The sequence below is a fragment of the Polyodon spathula genome, chromosome 2 (assembly GCF_017654505.1).
Source record: "Polyodon spathula isolate WHYD16114869_AA chromosome 2, ASM1765450v1, whole genome shotgun sequence".
NCBI classification, from domain to species: domain Eukaryota; kingdom Metazoa; phylum Chordata; class Actinopteri; order Acipenseriformes; family Polyodontidae; genus Polyodon; species Polyodon spathula.
In genome coordinates this window covers 28,321,475-28,344,096 of record NC_054535.1, presented here as the reverse complement: position 1 = coordinate 28,344,096, position 22,622 = coordinate 28,321,475, and the positions used below count along the sequence as shown (strand labels likewise).

The following is a 22,622-nucleotide window of genomic DNA, read 5'->3' as shown; positions in this document are numbered from 1 at the left end:
TTTTGTATGCACGCACTTGTCAGTATAATACAAAGCAATGAAAACATTGCTTTGCTAGAATGGGAATTACTTCTAGCACAACTGGCATTGTCTTATACTGTACACTAGGCGGCGTCTCAACTGTAAAAAAAAATAAAAAAATAAAATAAAAAAATAAACCAAAAAAAAACACTAACTTAAAAATATTTGTCTATGAAATGTGTAATATGAACTAGTGCTAATATCTGACCACATAAAACCATACAACATGAAGTTTAATTTACAAGCTATATACTAGCTTTACAAATGTTCGTTTCTCAAGAGATGGGCGGGTCAATTAATTTGCGCATGCGTACACAGCAGGCAATGCGTTGCAAAGGAACAGGATTCTACGTCACTTTTCACAGACCTGGAGGTCTTTTGCTTCAGAAGGTAAACGGTTCTGACTTTTTGTAGTTTGTAATCCTTGAATGAGAAAATACATTTGCAGTTTTCCTCACTTTTGCCTGTATGATCGAATTGCTTCTAATTGCATGTGTACTTTTACCATATAAACGATCCCAGCTATTAAAAGTCGATAGTATGTTTAGTTGAACATCAGTGGATTCAGCAGGTTTTCGAAGTGAGTTATGTCTCTCCAATGAAAGTGATGCGAATTAAAGATAATGTTACTGAACATGATTTACCCTATGGCATTGTAGCGCGGTGTGTTGGTTGATGTTATTAGGTCATGGTCAGGTAGGATAAATTATCATACTATTTCTAATAAAAGGTTAAGAACAGTGTGCCTCCGGGCACTATTCCCTGTTCTGGGGTCAATTTTTCCTACTCCCTACTAGGAAAAATAACCTAAAGTTGCAAAAAGACATAGGATTCAATATACATGGAAACAAATACGAATTAACAATTATACTATATTCTACTCGGCAGTTCCATTAAAGGTGAAACACATTTCATAGTAATTATTTAATTTTAGATGTCACTTGTAGGCAAAAGTCCCATCTTGTGGAGGTCCTTTAATCCAGAGGTAGATGGCACAGTGAATTAATGCACTCACATTTTATATTTGCAAGGTCACAAACCACCACACTATCCAGTGGTGCCAGGATCATTTAAGGATAAGATGGTAAAGAGACTGAACAGCGGTCGCATCCCCTAGAACAGTGGTTCTCAACCCTGGTCCTGGGGGAGCACTGCCCTGCTGGTTTTTGTTCCAACCAAGCACTCAATTACATAATTGAACCAATAATTTGCCTAATCTGAGCTTTTTCATTATTTTAAACAGATGGAAATTTCACTTTAGGTATAAAATTGCATAATGAACATAAATCCTTAAACTTTTTATAAGCTACTCTATTTAAAAAGCTCAGATTAGGCCTATTATTCATTCAATTAAGGGTTCAATTATGTAATTGAGTGCTTGACTGGAACAAAAACCAGCAGGCCCAGGACCAGGGTTGAGAACCACTGCCGTAGAAGATGGTGAGCCCTTCAGGGGAGGCTTAAGCGCAAATTCATTTAGCTACTTCTGTTCTTTCTGTGTGGCTAAACAGAAGACTTCTGTTCTTAGTGCTGCCAGTTTAACACCTTCTGTGAGCAACAAAACTCGTACAAACTGAAAAAATTCAAAGAATTTGAATACTTGCATGATTTTTTTAAATAGTATTTTTCAATTTTCTCTATGGCTTGCAGGGTTTACAAAATGTTGTATCAGCATCTATCAAGAGCAATGCACATGCCTGTAAGGATATCAAAGCATGGATGTCGGTTGATAAAGTCACAGAAGAGAGCGCTGTCCACCTTATTCCATACCAAGAGAAGAGGTTTAGGGGATAGACAACATTCACAAACTCTATATGTTGCCGGTGGTTTTGAAAACAGGCTGGCGTGGAGCTCACTATTTGAACAGAGAAGGACATTGACTTCAGGTCCCATGCTGACTGCTGCTTCAATTGCTGCAGAGAGACCAGGGTGGTATGAGAGCATTGCAGACTCTGCACCAGTCCACATGATGGAGAATGTCCTGGTAGTTGTACAGCAGACAACAGGGTTGCCATGGTGGGCTAGTGTTCTCTGCACAACGGTGGCTCTCAGGACAGCAATTACACTCCCCCTGGCTGCATATCAAATGTCCATCATAGCAAAGGTGGGTACTGTACTTACAAGAGTCTTACAGAAATGTACTGCATGCATCACTTCTCTGGATGTAATGTGAATTAAAAGTGCAGTGTACTGAATGCATTTTGATAGTTTGTCCATGTCTTAGATGTACACTGCAATACACCAATATGTTAATCTGCTGAGCAGACAAATTTACTTTGTCAGTACAGTATACAGTCCAGTACAGTTTCTTGTGAAGATCTGACTCTCACATGGTCTGTTAGTTGTATTGCCCCTTACAGCACTAAAATCCAAAAATGAACCAAAATTAAATGAGAAGCTGCCATTTTATTGAAGCCGTCAAGATTCAGGAGGCCTACTAAAGTAACCTATTTTTTTCTGTTTTCACCAGCTAGGTTGAAACGTTACAGCCTGAAATAGAAGGCTTGGCGAAGCGTCTGCGCTATGAGGTCTCAGTCCGGGCCAAACAGCTGGAGTGGTCAGAGAAAATTGCTCGGTAAATACTTCATACTCATCCTTTAGATCTTATCACTTGGGCTTGGCTTATAATTTGTAAACATACTGTTAAAATGAGTAACATATTTGAATGGCCTGTGACAAAAGCAGGTCTCAACTCCAAATCTAATGCAGCACATTTGAGGAGTGTGGAATTTTCTTCCTATTTTAAATCACTCCAACACTCTTGGTGTCCCATCGTCAAATAAATGCAAATAATTTTTAAGAAACAGTCAGTCCCACAATTCCAGTGATAACCCATACATATACTATCCTCTCACTAACAATGCAGAATGGCAGAGTGGGGCATTTGTTCTTAATTTTACCACCACAAGTGAAGGTTGTTTTAAAACCACTGTGGTTTTCTGAGGATGTGATTTTGAACCATTGCCTTGTCTGCAGTTATGGCTAGGAATACTGAACCAACCAGCCAAGCTAATGCGCCCATATTTGATATTTACCATGTCCATCATTGTTTACCAACAATATTTTCTCTTCTGCCAGTTTTCATTTTAAGAAGAACTTGCGCAGGATAGTGTCTGAACTCTACGTCCGAGATAACTGCCACCCATTTAAAGCCAGCCTTGTGATTTGGGTTCAGATTCCGATGTGGGTTTTCATTTCCATTGCGATGAGAAATCTGAGTTTGGGAACGACTCTCTCAGCAAAAGGTAACCGTTTGCACTGTTTTGAATCCCATTATTCCGTCTTTAAAATCCCACTAACTACCCCAAAACACACAAACGCTCTACATTGTACTGGTAATCTATAGATATAATCACTTTTAACAACAAGGGTGAAATGGGGGCAGTGGGCAATGAATGCTTTATAAAAAATAATAATACCGTAATAATAATAAAGATGACACATGCCTTCCTGAAATAGAACTACAGCCACAGTAGATCAGTGAGTCAATTTCATACTTTAGAAAAGACAATTATTCTACCAGTGTTTGTAACTGTAACACTTTTACATTAAGGAGCAGTGAGGTATGCTGTAAAAAAAAAAAAATATATATATATATATATATATATATATATATATAGGGGTATTTCACCATTCAGTTGTTTCCATACCTCCATCCCTATTAGTTAGTTTGATGTAATACCCTCTTTGACATACAGCACACAAATTCTGGTCAGTGTTCACTATTTAAACACAAAAGCGGGTTCTGTTATGTTAGTGATGGCTACCAGTGCGACTCCACTGTGCTGGTGGATTTGTTCTGGTTTAATAGGATCAGGAGGCTGGCCTCTTCACAAAATGATAGGTCTCTCTCAATATTTTATTGCAAAGGAGGATGAGGAATTGGCATAGCCTTTCTCAGGAGAAAAATAAATAAACCATGACAGCCTTTCGACCCTTCTTATTGTAATGTTGTGTTTTATTTTTAAAGGAAAATGGTGTGCTGCGTCCTGCTTTGCTCGAGCATTAGAATGTTTCGTTTGAAAAAGCAAATCTGTCAGAAATCTTCCTCTAATGAGTCCTGAATTGTGTTTGAATGGTGCACAGATTGGCTGGGCCGTTTTAAAGATTACAGCAGTAAACTTCACAATGGGTCCTTAAACCAGCAAGAACGTTCTCTTGAAAACTCCTTTCAGGGACAAAACAGCAAAAACAAGGGCCTCCTTTCAAATATTGACAGGGAGAAAAGACATTGCCGTTTTAAAGACTCAACCAATGTGTATTTTATCACATCCTGGGACTTCCATAGTTTAAGTGGTTGGTGCAACCCAGGGGTATTCCCCAGTGATGTAAAATCACCCAGCTGTAGATATTCCGGTGCTCTAGAGGTTGTTCAAAGAAACCCCCAAGGCCATATTTCTTGAAAAATATTTGAATGGTAAAAAACTAGAAGCACAAGTTTCAGGAAGGAGAGGTGTTTTTTTCTGATCAGTTTTTATAGGGTTAATTGTTTTATTCCTCCCTGGCAATTTGTACTAAATAACCCAGATAGTAGTATATAGGAAATCTATATGTATAGCGATCCTGTGTCTAATTAATATGGTTCTCATTTTGCTTTCAGCCATTCAGCAAGAGTTAGCAACAGGTGGGGCCCTGTGGTTTCCTGACCTCACAGTGCCTGACACTTTATGGATAATGCCAGTTTCCCTAGGACTTGTCAACTTGCTTATTGTGGAGGTGAGTTTAGATCACTGCGGTTTTCATCTGTTTCAATTTTTAACACCCGATATCTATCATAAGGTGACAGAAACCAAAATTAAAAGAAACAAATGCTACTAAACAAATGGTAAACATGCTGACTTGCATTGCAAATGTGTGTCCTGCTTTTACATATCAGGCTTTGATTGATATATATCCCACAGAGACTAGAACCCCTTCTCCCAATGATCATAGTTTTTCGATATTACAGACAAACCCAAGTTTGACCCATATATCACCTCACAACTGAAATGTCACACGGAAATTCAAAATAGTATACATGTGAAAGTGAACTACAGTGCGCCCTCACTATATAGCGGGTCTCAGGGGGGCACACAATATGAGCGTTACTTCCAATGTATAATTTCTTTTTCGACCCAACTGAATGTGTGATAAGTAGTCACAGCTACAACTGTTGCAAGCTCTGATAAATTGTCTATTGAAGTAAAGCATTTGAAGTCAAAGGTTAAGAGGTGTGCAAGAAAGAAAGAGATTGAATGAGGATACTGCTGTCTCTCTGCTCCTCACAGCGCACTCTGAATCCCTCATTGCTCTTTTTTTCCCCTTTAGATTTTTGCCTTACGGAAAATTGAACTGACAAAATTTCAGAAATACGTCACCAACTTCATCCGTGGAATTTCATTGGTAATGATACCGATTGCTGCAACAGTGCCTTCAGTAAGTAGTGAAAAACTTTGCTCGAAAGCACAGCCAGACATTCTTAGTGCATTTAACTCTCCATTTATTTGCTTCATACTTAAAAATTATGTTACAACATGTCACAATGGCTGTGGGCATTAACTATTAATCCCACGTTTTAATAGATTGAAATTTTGCTGGAGAATTTGGATTGATTATTTAGAGAAGTTGTGGTTGCTGTAATGGTAATGAAAGAGGGTGGTGCAGATGTTTGTGCTGAGGGAGGAGTTAGCCTCTGCTTTTTTGCTCCGGGTCATTTCCAGGGTGGATGATGGACCATTTGAATTTGAATGGTGAATGCCAATGGCAGTAAGGATATGGGACCATGTATTTCTTTCTTCATGGCCTGCTTGCCAGTAGTTTCTGATGGAGGCCTTATTTTCTGTGCCCTGGTATGGACATTATTTAACGTGTTTCAAGCCCAGCTTTGGCAAAAATATGAGCAGCAGTATATTGTATTGAGTAGTTTGTACATCCACTGCTTTGCTCAGCTTTGACATCATTAAAACCAATGTAGTTTATACTCATTGACCCAAGAGGCATACCTGTTTACCTGTTAGCGGATTCATTATCAGCATTTCAATATCAATATAATTAGCAATATTTCATTATAGTCAGCGCTGCTTTATTGAGACGCCTCGGCAGAAGTAAAAATATCCTGAATAAGGGCTGCCCTAGTTAATGAGAGGCATTTGAGAATACATGTTAAATACATAATTTAAAACTTTTTTTTTATTCCTTAATTGCTGTTTTTTTATTTCTACATGAAATTAAAAATAATGAAATCCCATCTTATCACAAGGAGAGGCACCTGCCAACATTCTTTGCAAAACCAAAGGAGAGTCCAGCTCTCTGCAAGTCACAGTGTAATCACGTACTCAATGCACTGTGCTACTCAACCAGTCTTGCACTGAAAAGTGATCTCCCTTCATCATTTGAAAATACTCTATCCCAATTAAACGAAGTGACATCCCAATTTAAACATCAATAGGGGAAGAACCGTCTCCCAGAGTTGTGGCCCATTTAAGCACAAATCCTAATTAAGCGGTGTCGACTGCATCAATATTTTATGATGAGGCTCCAGCCGTGGCATGTGATTGGCCAATCAGAGAGCAGCATCTCTGCCTGCTGTATTGCATTTGAATTTAAAACCTGTTGGTGCTTGCAGTGGTAGGTCACCCATTAAAGGAATGTTCTGGGAATCTTACATTTATTGTCAGAAGACGGATATATCCATTATCCACTTTTCACTGCATTATCATTGCATTCGCTGTTTCACATAAGAGATACTACTAAAGGCTGAAAGGCTGCTTTTCATTTTGCAAAACAAACAAAAAACTGATAAATATAGAGAATACTGCATGGGATAGTGTGTGATATGAGACTGTAATGCCCACCTGAGGGGTGGGATGCTACATCCAAGCACCCCACCCTGAGGGTGGGCTTTACATTCTCATTTATCACACACTACCCCATGCACTATTTTTTAAATAACCTCTGGTGAGCATTTTTTTCCTGTCCACAGAGTTCTAAAGTGCTTGCTTGTTGTAGGGGGGCTTACTCTACTTGGTCTATGTCAGAGAGTTATTAGACAAACAGTGAACTGCATAAAAAATTTAGTAACATCTTTGATAAATTGAACAGCATTTAAAACTAGGTTTGCATTTTGTGAGACAGTAGAGAGAGGAGACAGCAGCTATATGAGGTACGGCTGGAATTCCTTTCAGATTGACAGCTCGTGCTGGGGTTGCGCTGTTGTTGGTGTTAATGAGCCAATTGAAAAAAATGCTCAACGGTTATTAAATGACTTTACAAGAATGGTGTATAGTATGTTTGGTATCTTAAAAATTCAGACAAAACTTACTTCCAGGACTCAGAAGCTTATCATATCCAGTTATGCAGCTACAGGGGAAGAGCCTGTGACTCTAGGGCAATGTTTTGTTTTGCTTTGTTTGTTTTTTTAAGCTAGGTTTGCCAGCATAGTACAATCCTGAAATGTCACCTATGGTGATTTTGGTGAACTCCAATAACAACTGTCAAGAAGGTATGGCATCTCAAAGATTCTGCTGATTTATGAATCATTTTGTCGTTCAATAGGATGTTCAGCCCCTTTTAAGGTTTTATTGCCTCAATCGCTGACCTTTAAATATTATGTCTCACATACTGTCTTGTTTATTGCAGTCAATGGCTCTGTACTGGCTCTCCTCCAGCTGTGTGGGATTAGGACAAAATCTGCTCCTCCGCTCTCCGCGCTTCCGCAGGGTCTGCAGAATACCCCGGATCAAGGCAGATTCCGATACTCCATACAAAGATATAGCTTCTGCTTTTATTGCCAAATACTTCAAGTAATACTTCTGGTGGAAAAATCATGGACCGATCTACAGTTGTGTAATACTTTTCGTATGTATATTACCGCCAATGTTTTTATTCAAACACAGGCTTCCTTGAGAAAGATATGTACAACATATCGAAACGTTGGGCAGCTGGCTCTTTGAGCTAAAATATAATATATTTAAAAAAAATGTAAAAACTTCATTGAAGTTAGTTATTTTTTTCCCTTCAGTTGAAAACCTAAACCATTTGGGTAACCTCAACCGTTTGGAAATAACAGAAGTTTAAATGTAACCTTAAAACATCACCGTCATTATGCACACAACGGTACAACGATAACATTGTGACAAAATTGAGTCAAAGGTGTAAGTACATATCCTGCAATTGTAACCTACCAATAAAATATTGATGAGGATGAGAAGTGTGATTTATCTTATGAAGTATTGACGATTGCTGTTTTTTGTGTAAACAAAAGCTTAACTAATTTGCTTATTTATTTTTGCATAGTAATATGGCCCAAGGAAGCCTTGGCCTGTCTTCAGCATTAATAAATCCATCTTACATAGCAGACTGTTTGAAAAGATTCTTAATAGATGACCCCACAAACCCACATAGATAAATACATAAAGATTAGTTTCTATTGCAAACCTATGGCAGCCTAGAGAGAAAACGAAATACAACCAGCACTCACATATCCGACCCTAATGACTTCAGTGACGGTTAAACGTGTGTGACGCATATCTGATTATTTCATTTTGGCCCGTTCCAACCCTGTCTTTCAGGGAACAAAAAAGATAAAATATCAGAAATACATAGCTGAAAGGACTGTGTTTTAAAATAAGCAGTCTTCCATTTAGATGTACTGTATTGGTTTTGCTGGTGCAGTACTATATTTTCAAAAAGTATTATTTCAGAACTGTATAATTCTGAAAATTATCACTTGCCAAAAGAGACGATACGTGAACTGTAACGCAGTACATACTTTTAAATCCAGTATGTATTGCAGCCGTATGTAAAATTCCGCATTAATGACCCAACAGCAAAATGGAATCAAAATGTTACCCATGCACAGAACTGCATACATCGTAAAAGGTAATACAGTTTAGCAAAAGATTTTAAAAAATAACATAAAGAATTAAAACAGTATCCAAAGTCAGTATTCAAAATTGCAGAAGATGGTGCTCGATAAGGTCCTAATGTCACAGTTCACTTGCAAATGAAAATACAAAAAAGCAATTAAAGATCACAGATTTAAAAAAAAAAAAAAAAAAAAATCACAGTATCTAAAACTGTTACCGTATAAACATTACCGTAGCTTGTCTCGTTCACTTTGTTTTGGCTTCGTTTTTGTGGAGGAAGCGCTTTTTCTGGAGGAAGCGCTTTGTAACTGCACAATAAAAACAGACAGATTTGGCATGCTAGAGAAATAAAAATGTGAATATTAAATTGGAACACTGAGTAGATAGACTTTGTATTGGAAACCACATGTGATGGTGTAAGTGCACTGATTTATTGCATTTATATATACAGTACCAGTCAAAAGTTTGAGTACACCTGCTTGAAACCAGGTTTGTCATGTTTATCTATGCTTTTAACTGTATAAACTTGTCTATAAACACTTAATATTTCATTATATGGTACGTGTACTTATATAAGCTGATAATCATAAGTGAATTGCATTCAAAAAGTTAATTTTTAAATGAAAATGTAAATCTTGTCAATTTCAATGAAATGGTCACCCAAAGCAAGGGGATTTCAGTCTGAAGCCCAAGTCAGTTAAAAGTCTGAAATGCGTATAACACGGTGTTAGAACACTGGCCTAAGTATAAAAGTGTCTTTGTTAGATGTTCTCTGAGTTAACTGGCATGTTACAGAATTAACCTTTTATCACCAATTATTGTTAACAGGTGAGGGTCCATGATTACTGTAAATATAGGTAGCATAGGCACAAGTTTGTCATTCCTGAATGTAAGGGAGCAGAAAATGGCAAAATACGCTCAATTAAGCAAAGAAAAAAAATCTGTAATTACTTTAAGAAATGAAGGTCAATCTTTAAGACAAATCGCAAGAACTTTGCAAGTCTCTGTAACTGCTGTGGCCAAGACCATCAAACGATTTGAAGAAACTGGCACTCATGAGGACCGAACAAGGTCAGGCAGGCCAAGGGTGACCTCAGAATCAGAGAACAAATTCATTAGAGTCACAATTCTGCGAAACCGGCAATTAACTGCCCCTGAAATACAAGCTCAGCTAAATGCTACTAGAAGTACAGATGTTTCAACATCAACTGTTCAGAGGAGATTGCGTGAAGCTGGCCTAACTGGAAGAACTGTTGCAAAACCATTGTTTGAATAAGAGGAAGAGACTTGCCTGGGCCAAAAAACACAGAAACTGGACGTTTGAGGAGTTGAAGTCGGTCTTATGGACCGATGAGTCAAAATTTGAAACATTTGGGTCCAACTGCCGAGTACTTGTAAGACGCAGAGAGGGTGAGCGCATGAGTTCTGCATGTGTGGTTCCCACTGTCAAGCATGGAGGAGGCAGTGTTATGGTCTGGGGTTGCTTTGCTGGTGACAGAGTTGGTGATCTTTACCAAGTCCATGGCAAGCTCAACCAGCATGGCTATCATAGCATACTTCAGAGGTATGCCATTCCATCAGGATTACGGCTAGTTGGGCAGTCCTTCATTCTTCGGCAAGATAATGACCCGAAACACACCTCAAAGTTGTGCAAGAACTATCTGGCGAAGAAGGAAAGTGAAGGACAACTCAATCTAATGACCTGGCCTGCCAAGTCTCCAGACCTCAATCCCATAGAACCTGTATAGGATGAACTGGACAGAAGAGTCAAAGCAAAGCTACCCACAATTGCCCTACATCTCTGGGAATTTCTGCAGAAGAGCTGGGAAGACATGTCTGGTGATTTCCTGCTGAAACTTGTTAAACGAATGCCTCGTGTTTGTGAGGCTGTTATTAAGGCGAAGGGTGACTATTTTGAGGAATCCAAGATTTAGAGACAATTTTCAATTTTCTTGAACATTGCTTTAATACTCCTTATGTTTTGTTTTGTATATTGTAACATGTGTTTTCATTTTCAAGTGTTTACAGAAACGTATACAACGTAAAACATAGTCAATTAAGAAAAAAACCTAGTTTCCAGCAAGTGTACTCAAACTTTTGACTGGTACTGTGTGTATATAACAATTTTTAATACAGGCGTGGTAAAACGCAATTGACATGTATTTGGTAACGCGTTCCTAGTGCTGACTGTATAACCTCCAGCACCCACTCCCCTGGAGCAACCAACAGCGGCTGTACCCCTCCTTAAAGGATTAATAAACAGCCCCATTTCCTGGATGACCTGTTGAGAATACACCTCCATTCTAAGGTACTGTATCAGTTCCAGGTCCACCTTCAGAAAAACTCAAGTCATAAATTACGGTTTCAATTTAGGTGGCAATTCGGCATAGAGGTTGCCTTAATAGGAACGTGCCCTCGTTTTTTCCTGCTACAGCTAGGGTTTTCATTTCCTTGCTCATCGCTCGGCATGATAAATGTGTTAGCACTGGGTCTCACACTGCACTCCCTTGAATGACTCCCGGTTTTATCTGAAGTGTTTCCAGCAAGTGATAAGTCAGACTTGGTTTATGAGCAGACAGGACAAGCAATTTGATTGTTTCTTGTTTCACTTTTTGTACAGTAAAACCTTGTCAAAAACGTCCTATTTGTTGTCCAAATATGCGCCTGTAGACCGCAATGTAACATCACCAAAAATATTGCAGCAACTGCATTCCCAAACATATCACGCCTCTGTTAAGTTATCTCTCTGCTAAGACCAACATGCTGTAAACCACAACACCCTTTATAAAACCAAAACTAATACTATAAATCTGCTTTATTACGTCTCCTGTATTTTCTCAGAGCTTGATTTTGGATCTGTTACAGTTTAGTTGCTGATCGGAATTACCAGCTATTCTATTTACAATGCTTTGCTGAACATACCCAGATGATATTGCAGTGTCCATGGTATCCCATTGCATAAATAATGTGCAGAATTTTCGAGCTAGGGCCTTGCTAATCTAAATATATAATGATATATTTAGTGTTGTGACTAGACAATAAACGCCCGGCCACCACCAGTTCAGCAACATGGGTACTGCTGTACAATATTTAGGGTATGAGTGGGCTAAATTGGGCAATTGGGCAACAAATGACCCACACCTATAATTTAGCTTTAATTCATCTGTCCCAGTGAATGTTGGGGTTTGTTTATATGCCACAAATAAATTTGTATATTCGTTTTATATGTTTAACCACGTTGCCCAAAACTGCAGTAAATGTTCGTTGGCATGATGTGTGGATAGCTATCTATCTATCTATCTATCTATCTATCTATCTATCTATCTATCTATCTATCTATCTATATATATATATATATATATATATATAATCATGCTGTATTGTACTGAGTCAGAAGCAAAATTTGGACAGCACTACGTTTCTGTGGGCGGGGTCAAACACTAAAAGAAACTGTAAGAAGAGTAACTTTATTACACTGCTGCAGCACGAACAACAGGAAGCAAAGGTGCGATATCTAAAAAATAATAATATGTTGGCACTTTTCGCTTTGCTCCTTGCGCTCTCCTATGTGACACCTGGCCAGGGCGCTCGGGGTTGTGCTCCGTGCCAACCTTCTCTCTGCGCCTCTCTCCCGGCTGAGGGCTGTCCAGCGGGCACTGTCCTGGATTCTTGCGACTGCTGTTCGGTTTGTGCAGCCGGGCAGGGAGAGCCCTGTGGGGGGCGAGGAGGCGAGGGTCGCTGTGCTGCTGGGATGGAGTGTGTGAAGGTCGGTAGATCAAACAAGCGAAAAGCCGGTGTTTGTGCTTGCAAGAGTGCTTACGAAGTATGCGGCAGCGATGGGGTCACCTACACGAACGACTGTGAGCTGAGAGCTGCAAGTATACAAGCTCAGAATACGAAGCAGGCTGAAATAACACAGCTACATAAAGGCCTTTGTGAACGAGGTAAAATGTAGTTTATTTTGTATTTTTTATTAGCTACTCTAACTACATTTAATCACGCTACTTTAAACAAATTCCACATTTATATGCATACACTCCTTATTCAGAACTGAGATAACGACAGATGCATTTAGTAGTACCAACCTTGAACAATTTACAGCAGAATGAAATACAATCTTTTTTTTAATATGAACATCATTTCAACACAACGTGTCCAAACATACGTTATGTTTCAACTGAATACATTGTATGAAACAAGTATAACAGTAAAATATATATTCTTAAGCATGTTATGAGGAAAGAAACATTTGCCAAAAAAAAAAAAAATCAATAAATTATGGAGTCATAAATTTATTTAATAAATTATGAAAAAGTAACAGTAAATACGACACACACACACAAAAAACACTTCAAGGGTGGGGGAGGCAATTCAATGTTCTTGTTTCCAGAGCAACGTTTTTAAGTCTGTCCAACAGAAAGTGTTTTTTGTTAATAATGTATTGATATTTGCAGTATTGCACACATATATGAGTTTTAAAACTCACCAAGGACAGCACAGTTATAATTCAAATTTAATCCCAGGCTTAGTTTTGTACGTGGTGAAGGTAGAGCAAAGTGTAATACAGAAAAGCAAAAATAAGTATTGCAAAACATGGTTTAAATATATATATATAGGAAATACAAAGTATTAGCATGGGAAACTACAAAACATTTATTTGGGAGGATATATACAAATAAGGTAGAACACGGTGTTAGTGGGGTTTTGTTTGGACAATATGTGCAGAATGTTTTCCAGTGTCTAAATAGCCAAACTAAACACTACTTAATCTGGAATGTAAGTGACTTTAGTTTTGGCTTTAAGAATTTTACTGATTCTACTTCATATCTGTTTAAAAAAAAAAAAAAAAAATTGGATTATTTCTTAAGGATTATGTTGTAGTGAAAATCTCCCCTTGGTCCGAGGGTCTTTGAGAAGGCCGGCTGACGAGCTAAATAGGACGGTTAGTGGGTGAATAACATCGTCCGGAGCACAACTGAAGCATTTTTAAGTTGAGCGTACAGGGTAAAGCAGATTCCTGTTAGAATAATACATTATCTTATCAGTACTTAATTCCTTCACACATCAGAAAAGGTTCCTACTTGCAGAGTTAGTCTCTAGGGTTGCGTGGGCTCACCACCATTACACTACACTTCATACAGTTTTTCAAAAAAGTGCCACTACTGCGACCGCAGAATCATTTCAATGTATTACAACAAGTACTATCTGGGGCACTGTCACAAAGACTGCCGAAGTGGGCGGCGTCAGATCAATCATTCAGTTGGAGTCTCGGTACGACTGCACGTGAATTAATAAAAGTGCAATTCCCCGTGCTCACATATTATTACTTTTTACTTGCACGTGAAGTGCTGTGCAATCCTCGTGCCTAAATACAAATATACATTTTAAACACACGTGTTACACAGACCCGTTTATATCCCGTGTACCAATGACTATACACCAACATTTAACACACCACATGCAACATATAACAGATAATATACACTGGGGCGGGCACTTTGTCACAGGCAGTCATCAAAACGTTTGAATTAGTTTGTCTCCACAGATGCAGTGGTATCACATATGTTTCAGTCAGAATGGAAACAGACCTGGGGCAAGGCATTTATAATCCCCATTTTGCTCTACTTAGACCTGTTGCTCACTAAGCTAAGTATCTTGTTATCCATGAATAGATAATTGACCCATTATCAAATAAATACAAATTTAGACTGGGACAATCTTCAGGAATTCAAAAATATTTAGTGAGAGGTTTTTGAGTTGGGTAAAATGCCCCATTTCTTGTTCTTTATTTGTTCACTGAAATATACATAATCATAAATATTTATATGGAATGGAGATTTCAGTATTGTCCCCCGCTGTTGTGATATCTTGGTAAGCAATATCTTGCACCCCACACAATTTGTACTCACATTATATGTAAACGGTTTAATTTGTCTCTCATGTCTATACTTTATACAGGGATGTCCAATGGCTGGCTCATTGAGCTCCACAGTATGGGATCCCATTCAAGTGTCTGTGGGTTTGAAAACACTGTAAGCGTAATCAGTAGTCTTTGGTAGCGCCCCTATCGTCATCGTGGTGTCCAATTGCTGTACTTGTCCAAATTACCCCATGTTTTGGATAACTTTGACAGAATCAAGTCTGACCAAACATACTATAAGTCAAACCAAAAAGTGTTTTCATATGTTTTATATATATATATATATATATATATATATATATATATATATATATATATATATATATATATATATATATAATGGGTGTGGGTGTCATATCTTGTCATACCTTGTCTGGAGATAGATGGGCTTCATTCTTGCTCTTGGTACTGTTTAAACTCGCCATTTTAAAGGAGAGTTTTTTATAAATTAGTGGATGGTTCATTGGCAAGCTAGAAACTGATTAATTGCTTCATTTAATAATTCCAAAAAACATTCCTATCTTCTGAACAGACATGCTGTCTGACAGATTCAGCCTTCAGGCATTTCAAAAACTGAAGAACATGCTTGTTTATTTAAATAGTTCTGGAGCACTTACAAAGACATCAGATTGCTGTTGTAAGCCAATGCTTGCATATTTAGTTCTGTGAACTATAACAAAATTGGCTTTGTGGACACATGACTCATTCTAGCAACATGCCAAACATGGATTAGCCTCTGGATTTGGTTAATCAGAAAGTAGACCTGTAAGCAAAAAGCTCATCAGAGCACAGCCTGGTACAAACCGTTTGGGTGGTTTAATATGGTACTGAAGGCAGAATGAGATAACAACGTTGGGAATAATTAAAACATTACAATAAAGTAAAAATCTCATTTTAAAGCAACCTCAGCAAAGTTTATTAGTTCATTTTAAAGTTTTCCCAGGCTTTTCCTATTATTAGGCTATGCATGTACCATAGCCTATCATGGTTTGCCATACCTCTCTGGGCTTTACAGAGCTTATGTATGCTTCATCACGTTACTATGGGAAACCTTTAGAATGGAAAGGCAGCCTCACAATTAAGGCCTTTTTTGCTCATATTGACAACAGTCACAATCACCAGCCTCAAATGTATCAAGTTCTTATTAAATTACCTTGTTAATGTCAGTTTTTTGTTTATTTTTATTTATATTAAATGACTTATAATTTGCTCTAGGTGTTTGGTGGCTAGCTCTAGTCAAGTTGAGAGTGTACGTTCTCTCGCACTCTTGGTATGACAGGCCCGACACAGAAATGAGTGTGTGAAATGCACTCTCAACTTACAGCATAGAAAACCAGCAGACCTTTAGCTTCAACATAGAGGGTATGTTACACACCTGCATTGTTGTTTATTTGAGCCTTTTGCAGCTTTCACCTCTGGAGTCCTGTATCCCTGTGAACATTATTCTGCACATCAGAAAACCACCACGACATTCAAAACTGCTTCCAGAGCACCAAAGCACCATATACATTAAATAAACACATACATAAATAACCTGCAATATACTATGCTTCATTAGGGATGCCTCCCCTCCCTGCAGGAGGCAGGTAATAGTAAGTGGAGTGTAAACATGTATGGCGTGCCATGACAGTCTAAACACATACCAGAGTGAATTAAACAAACTCACAATGGACCAGCAGCACTGAACTGTGGAACAAGACTACACAGACAGATTTTAATAAGGGGACCATTGATATGCAGGTATGTGACTTTTAGTTAATCAGTGATAGTAAGAAAACAGCTTTTGACAGGAAATAGGTTCTTCAACAAATGCTACAGATTGAACTTAAAATAGGAGCATGTTTTCTAAGCAGTTGCTAGCTTGCTAATGAATCATCCATTAATTTCTCAACGCTCTCCTTTGAAATGAATAGAGCAAATCATTGATCAGATCTGGAAATGAGAGGTACTTTTTGTTTACTCGTGTGTTAGCTAACAACTAGCGTCTAGTGTATAAAAATACATTTTAACCATAATTTATGTTTGACAGCGCCCTCTGTTGTAACCCCTCCAAAGGAAATCTGGAATGTGACAGGAGCTCAAGTTTATCTGAGTTGTGAAGTTATTGGAATCCCCACTCCAGTTCTTACCTGGAAGAAGGTTAGTAAATCAATCACACAAGGTCAAACTGTTTAGAAAGTTAGTCTTGACTTTTACCTCAGATCTTTGTGTAAGCAATGTTAATGTTCAAATAACATCAAACATGCTATTGTACCCTATTATTCTTTGATGGCTAAACTGTGTTTTCTGCCTTTATCTAACCAAATCAAGAACTATGAAAACTGTTTGAGTTTGGCTTTCTTTAACAGTCACACTGTTACCCGGTCTGACCGTGCTATTATTTCCATATAATGCTTATTGCAAGCGATATAACCCTGAGTGAAAATCAGAGGTAATGTAGCACCTGGGAACTGTTTTGAAAAAGAAAACTATGAAAACCAGCGACACACAAATATTTCCAAGAACATAATGCTGAACGATCTACCTACTAAAAAACAACCTTTGAATGATTCTGCTACAATCATTTGCGCACCCTAGTTTGAAGGCATACTCTGCCTGGAGTGCTGTCTGTCAGGTACTGCAGCTGCGTCCAAACCCAGCAGCATATTAACATACACAGACAGTTGCAAAGACTTGACATTCTTAGTCGGTGCTGGTATGTGTTCTTTCAAGCTAGTACATAACATAAAGATAGCTAGAACAGTGGGGACCTGACAACTGACCATGAATATTGCAGAACCTACATTTTTCTAAGTTAGTTTCACTACTGTAAGTTTTAAGATCCTTCAGAATTGAAGCATTTGCCTAAATTTAAGGAAAATCACCAAAACTCACTGATTTAAAAAAACAAACAAAAAAAAAACATTTACCCTTTGAACAACATTTTTTAAACTTCATTGTGGATAATAATAGGTTATTACCCTGAAGAAACAGTAGCATTGCCATTAGCAGACAACACAGGATTAGAGCTGGAACAAATGACACTAGTATTGACATTGTACCATGGTACTGTACTGCAATGAAAAACTACTGTGTGTTAGTTCATATACCTTGTTGATCATTTGTTAATATATTCCATCACTGCCTGGAACTGTCTCAGATATGCTGAGTGTCCAGTTAATCATGCTATACCCATATGCGGGCAAAAGAAGTGAGAAATCATTGAAACTGTCTGTTTAATGTAATATCTGAATGAAGGCAGAGTTAATGAACTCTTAATTAAGCTGTACATAGCTGGTGCACATCAGTAGTTTGCAATCACCAGCCCTATCGTTCAACCTTGTGATGCGTGGGTATAGCACTATGCTGCCTGTGAGAACTGAGCAAAACACATATTATTATTCTTAAATGTAACTTCTTGTTATCTGGGTTTCTGCTGACATTGGTAAAGTGAAGAGGAAATGAAAATGTTACCTTTTTATGTGCTTTGTATCATTCTAGGGAAATAAGACCAAATTTGGTCAAGGAAACTACGTAAGCAAGCTGTATGTCTGTGCTGTACAAAGTCATTTCTTTGGTCAGGTCTGGTCAGCTCAGCTCAGAAACTAACATCTACACTGATGGTGGCTCAGAAACGAACATCTCTGATGCCATGAAAGCTCAGCTCGGCTCAGAAGTAAATAACATCTACACTGATGCCAGCTCAGAACACCATCAACTGAGGCCTGTGCATGAGATCACTGATGTATCACCTTTGATTTGCTTTGTTCCTGCTTGCATTTTGATTTGTGAATAAACTATTTTTGATTAACTTTAACTGAAGAAGATTCATTATTTTAAATTAGAAATCGAACCTCTTAAACAAGTCAGATTGTTGTTGTATCAAACAGGTTGTGGAAACCAATAAAGGCGTAGAGAAGATGGAGTTGCTGCCTGGTGATCGTGACAACCTTGCGATACAAATCCGCGGTGGACCTGAGAAACATGAAGTTACTGGCTGGGTATTGGTGAGTGTTGTTTTCCATCTACAGATGGTACTTACAGTAGAAAAGTATTTGAAGAAAAGATTTCAGACCATCTGTGCTGTGCCAGTCAAGGTTATGTACTTTGCGTGTGAAGCTGTTTTTTTTTCCCAGATTGTGTATCTGGCATTAAGTGATAAATAACAGAAGCAGAGGTCTATTTTAATTATATAAATCCACTTTAAAGGACTGCTGTAAAACATTAAAATAGACTCTGCTTGTTCTGCTTTTACATAGCCCAACACATCACATTGAACCTAGAATGTAAGATATAAAGAACAGAGATGTTTTCAAATGACTTTGAACATAATTCTTAATAATTTAATTTGCATCATGTGAAAAGCTCCTTGTTGCTGAGTTGATATGCATCCCCCAGAACATGACAGGAAATGTTTAACTCCGTTAATGACTGGAAAATGGGCCCCCTTTATCTCTGGAATGAGTTCAAGTGCATGGAATGTAACTCTGTAAACAAGCCCTTTTAAACAAATTTCATTCTCGGGATGCAGCTGCACAGAATTGCACATTGAGCATGTACAGTACAGCAGAAAGTTCAAACAGTGGAATATTTAAGAATCGTCAGTAAACCTTTTGGTATCTAGGGAAAAAGGTATGATATTAACAGTTTTTTTAGGATTAGTGTATATTAGGGTGGTTCATTTGGGACAGTGGAAAAACATAGAAATGTGTTGTATCGAGAGAAATCTCAGAATCTTGACATTTCAAACCAGTCAGGTTCATGAGAAAAATCTCAGGATCTAGACATACATTTTTTATCGTCAGTGAGCTCCATAATATATACACACACTACCACTTAGTGCTTGTTAAGACTGCATTTTAAGCCTTTCCTGCCATGTCCAAAATATTTGTTATTGAGAAAATAGACATTAACTAGGTACCGAAACATACCCAGGGCAGTAAAGAGTTATATACGGTAGTTTGAAGATGTATTCACCCCCCTGTAAAGTTTTCACATTTTGTTGGCACCTGAGCATACTCCACGATGCTTTCAAATTAGACTTTACATGTAGAATCTACACAAACTACTCCACATTGATAAAGTTAAAAAATGCATATCGAATATAAATAAGATTTACAGAGAAAAACAGATTCATCTCAGTTGCATAAGTATTCAACCCCTTTGCTACTGCAGCCCTAAATCAGGAGAAGCATACAAGAACATTTCAAAGGTACTGATTATTCCACTCAGCACAGTGAAGTCCATCATTAAGAAGTGGAAGATGCATCATACCATCCAGACACTACCCAGATCAGGTCACCCTCCCAAACTGAGCAGCCAGGCAAGCAGGAAACTGGTTTGGGATGTCACTCTGAATCCAACAATGACCTTGAGAGATCTGCAAAGTTCTGTGTCTGAGATGGGAGTCAGTGTTCACACATCAACAATAAGCTGGCCCCTACATAAAGCTGGCCTGTATGGACGGGTGTAGCAGGGGAAGATCTGTGCTGACTCTGCTGGCGTGTTCACAGGGCTGCAGGAAGAGGGCAGCAGTCGTCCAACAACCGCCTGTGAGTCATGGCAGTGACACGGGGAGGTGGGAAAGTGGGTGTGTGGACTTTCCCCCTCTCAGAATGGCTGAGAGGCAAGTCTTGGGAGATTGTTGGCCCTATAAAGTAATGCTCCACTGTTTCCTCAGGTTTGCCCTGTTAAAACGCACCGAGAGTGCGGAAGCGCTGGTCCAGGACAGGGAATCAGCCGGGAGAAAAAGAAAGAGTCTCACAGCGAGACATTGAGAGTGGGGAACCCTTGGGCAGACCCCGAAGCATTGTAAAAGAGCAGGCTAGTTAGCCGGCAGTGTAGGACGGTGATCCGGGTCGCACGGGTAGCGGTGACTGGGATATAGCTGTCAAGTGCAGCACCTTTTCTTTGTAGTTTTGTTACTGTTTTATTTTCCCTGTTTCGTTGTGCCTTCTGTTTTGAATTATTGTTTCGAAGCACCTGCAAGGGCGCCGGTATTGTGTACTAATGAAAATATATGGCGAGACATTATATATATATATATATATATATATATATATATATATGTATGTATACACACTGAGTGTAAAAAAACATTAGGAACACCTTCTTAATATTGAGTTGCACCCACTTTTGCCCTCAGAACAGCCTCAATTCGTTGGGGCATGGACTCTACAAGGTGTCAAAAGTGTTCCACGGAGATGCCGGCCCATGTTGATGCCAATACTTCCCACTGTTGTGTCAAGTTGGCTGTCAGTTGACTAACTGTAGCCCGTCTGTTGCTCTGCACAATTCGTGTAAGCCTCCTTTGGCCTCTTACATCAATGAGCCGTTTTTGACCACTGGCCTGCCGTTGGCTGGATATCCTTTGGGTGGTGGACCATCCTTGATACACACTGGAAACTGCTGAGTGTGAAAAACCCAGCAGCATTGCAGTTCTTGACACACTCAAACCAGCGCGCCTGGCACCTACTACCATACCCCGTTCAAAAGCACTTAAATCTTTTGTCTTGCCCATTTACCCTCTGAATGGCACACATACACATTCCATGTCTTAAATGTGTCAAGGCTTAAAAATCCTACTTTAACCCTTCATCTACAGTGATTGAAGTGGATTTCAACAGGTTACACTCAATAAGGGATCATAGCTTTTCACCTGGTATTCACCCTCGTCAGTTTATTTTTTGGAAAGAGCATGTGTGTAATATATATATATAATATAATATATTATATATATATCTATATATATTAAATTCCACGAAAGGTGCTTTTGAGTCATTTTGAAATTGCAGTTCCGTTCGTAAGTATAGCAAGTGAGCCTGTCTTTAGGGCTAACAGTAGCTCCCCACAGATTTTATTTGAGTGATACTAGATGCATCTACTACTAGCTTTGGAGACTGTCTCTCACTGGAATAGAGAAGCCAACTTCGGATCTGGACTTTCAATTCCAAAACAGATCAAATTATCTTTCTTGGTTACAAAAAATAAGAATTCAGCTTACTTTTTTAAAAAGGAAGAGGTTTGTTTTTTTTTTCCCTCAGATCTCTCCACTCAGCAAGAATGAGGCTGGTGTATATGAATGCTATGCTTTGAATTCCAAAGGGGTGGCAATGGCTTCTGGTCGTATTAATGTAGTGGATTCACTTGATGAGATTCCGTCTAGCAAAGGCAAGTAAACTTAGAAAGAGAACTCACTTTTATATGTACATATAGATAGAAGTGGCTCATTATATGTGTATACATTTCTGCCAGTTTTGGACATTTTCATGTTAAAGATATAAAAAAAAAAAAAGAAAAAAGAAAAAAAAAACATTGGGAGTAGTGAAAACTGAACTTTTAACATGCAACTTAGGCACATACAATACCCTATTCAGACCTACATAATGTATTGACCACCACATAATTGTGATTTAAATGAATTTCAATCAAGTGGTTTCAATAGGTGTTGATCACATATTAAGTAGTACTGTTTTCACATCATTTAATTATGTTTCTCATGCAGGTCCTGTGGAAGAACTTTAAAGTGAAGTAGGTTCTCACAAGTGGCACCAGACAGGCTCAGGAATATAGCAAGCCTGCTACTCTTCACATCTGTCCAGCATAGCGATCTTGTCAAGATGTAGCTGCTGAATATCTTCATAGCACTTGAAGCTAGAATCTTAAAGCTTGTATTTTCTATTAAAACATTATGTATGCTTTAAAAAACAAACCCATCTATCAGTGAGAATGCTTCAAATTTAGCAAGTTAAAAGGGACAAACATTTTGCTTTTTTTTTTTTAAACATGTTTTACCTGCAAATTTATGATTGTGTTTAAAGTTACTACTAAGGCAGTTATAATTATCATCCTTTCAG

The 22,622-nt window shown here is 38.3% G+C and overlaps 2 protein-coding genes across 2 annotated transcripts; both read left to right on the top strand.

The window, feature by feature from the left end:
- Nucleotides 1-367: 367 nt before the first annotated feature.
- On the top strand, nucleotides 368-7,948 carry LOC121294906 (cytochrome c oxidase assembly protein COX18, mitochondrial). Its single transcript, XM_041219092.1, has 7 exons — nucleotides 368-411; nucleotides 1,672-2,125; nucleotides 2,496-2,596; nucleotides 3,100-3,266; nucleotides 4,622-4,737; nucleotides 5,329-5,436; nucleotides 7,639-7,948. Exons 2-7 carry the CDS (start codon nucleotides 1,682-1,684, stop codon nucleotides 7,804-7,806), a joined length of 1,104 nt encoding a protein of 367 aa, XP_041075026.1. The 5' UTR covers nucleotides 368-411; nucleotides 1,672-1,681; the 3' UTR covers nucleotides 7,807-7,948.
- A 4,366-nt stretch (nucleotides 7,949-12,314) lies between these two features.
- Nucleotides 12,315-22,477, top strand: igfbp7 (insulin-like growth factor binding protein 7). The gene is made up of 5 exons (XM_041219079.1): nucleotides 12,315-12,811; nucleotides 16,817-16,926; nucleotides 18,657-18,773; nucleotides 21,810-21,936; nucleotides 22,271-22,477. Exons 1-5 carry the CDS (start codon nucleotides 12,397-12,399, stop codon nucleotides 22,288-22,290), a joined length of 789 nt encoding a protein of 262 aa, XP_041075013.1. The 5' UTR covers nucleotides 12,315-12,396; the 3' UTR covers nucleotides 22,291-22,477.
- The last annotated feature ends 145 nt before the right edge of the window (nucleotides 22,478-22,622 follow it).

What these genes read in the sequence shown, in the direction of transcription:
- LOC121294906 (XM_041219092.1), top strand. Translation starts at nt 1,682, where the DNA reads ATGTTGTATCAGCATCTATCAAGAGCAATGCACATGCCTGTAAGGATA. An exon ending in AAATGTCCATCATAGCAAAG is followed by an intron (nt 2,126 to 2,495) that starts GTGGGTACTGTA and finishes TTCACCAGCTAG; the next exon opens with GTTGAAACGTTACAGCCTGA. An exon ending in AACGACTCTCTCAGCAAAAG is followed by an intron (nt 3,267 to 4,621) that starts GTAACCGTTTGC and finishes TTTTGCTTTCAG; the next exon opens with CCATTCAGCAAGAGTTAGCA.
- igfbp7 (XM_041219079.1), top strand. Translation starts at nt 12,397, where the DNA reads ATGTTGGCACTTTTCGCTTTGCTCCTTGCGCTCTCCTATGTGACACCT. An exon ending in TAAAGGCCTTTGTGAACGAG is followed by an intron (nt 12,812 to 16,816) that starts GTAAAATGTAGT and finishes TATGTTTGACAG; the next exon opens with CGCCCTCTGTTGTAACCCCT. An exon ending in TGAGATTCCGTCTAGCAAAG is followed by an intron (nt 21,937 to 22,270) that starts GCAAGTAAACTT and finishes TTTCTCATGCAG; the next exon opens with GTCCTGTGGAAGAACTTTAA.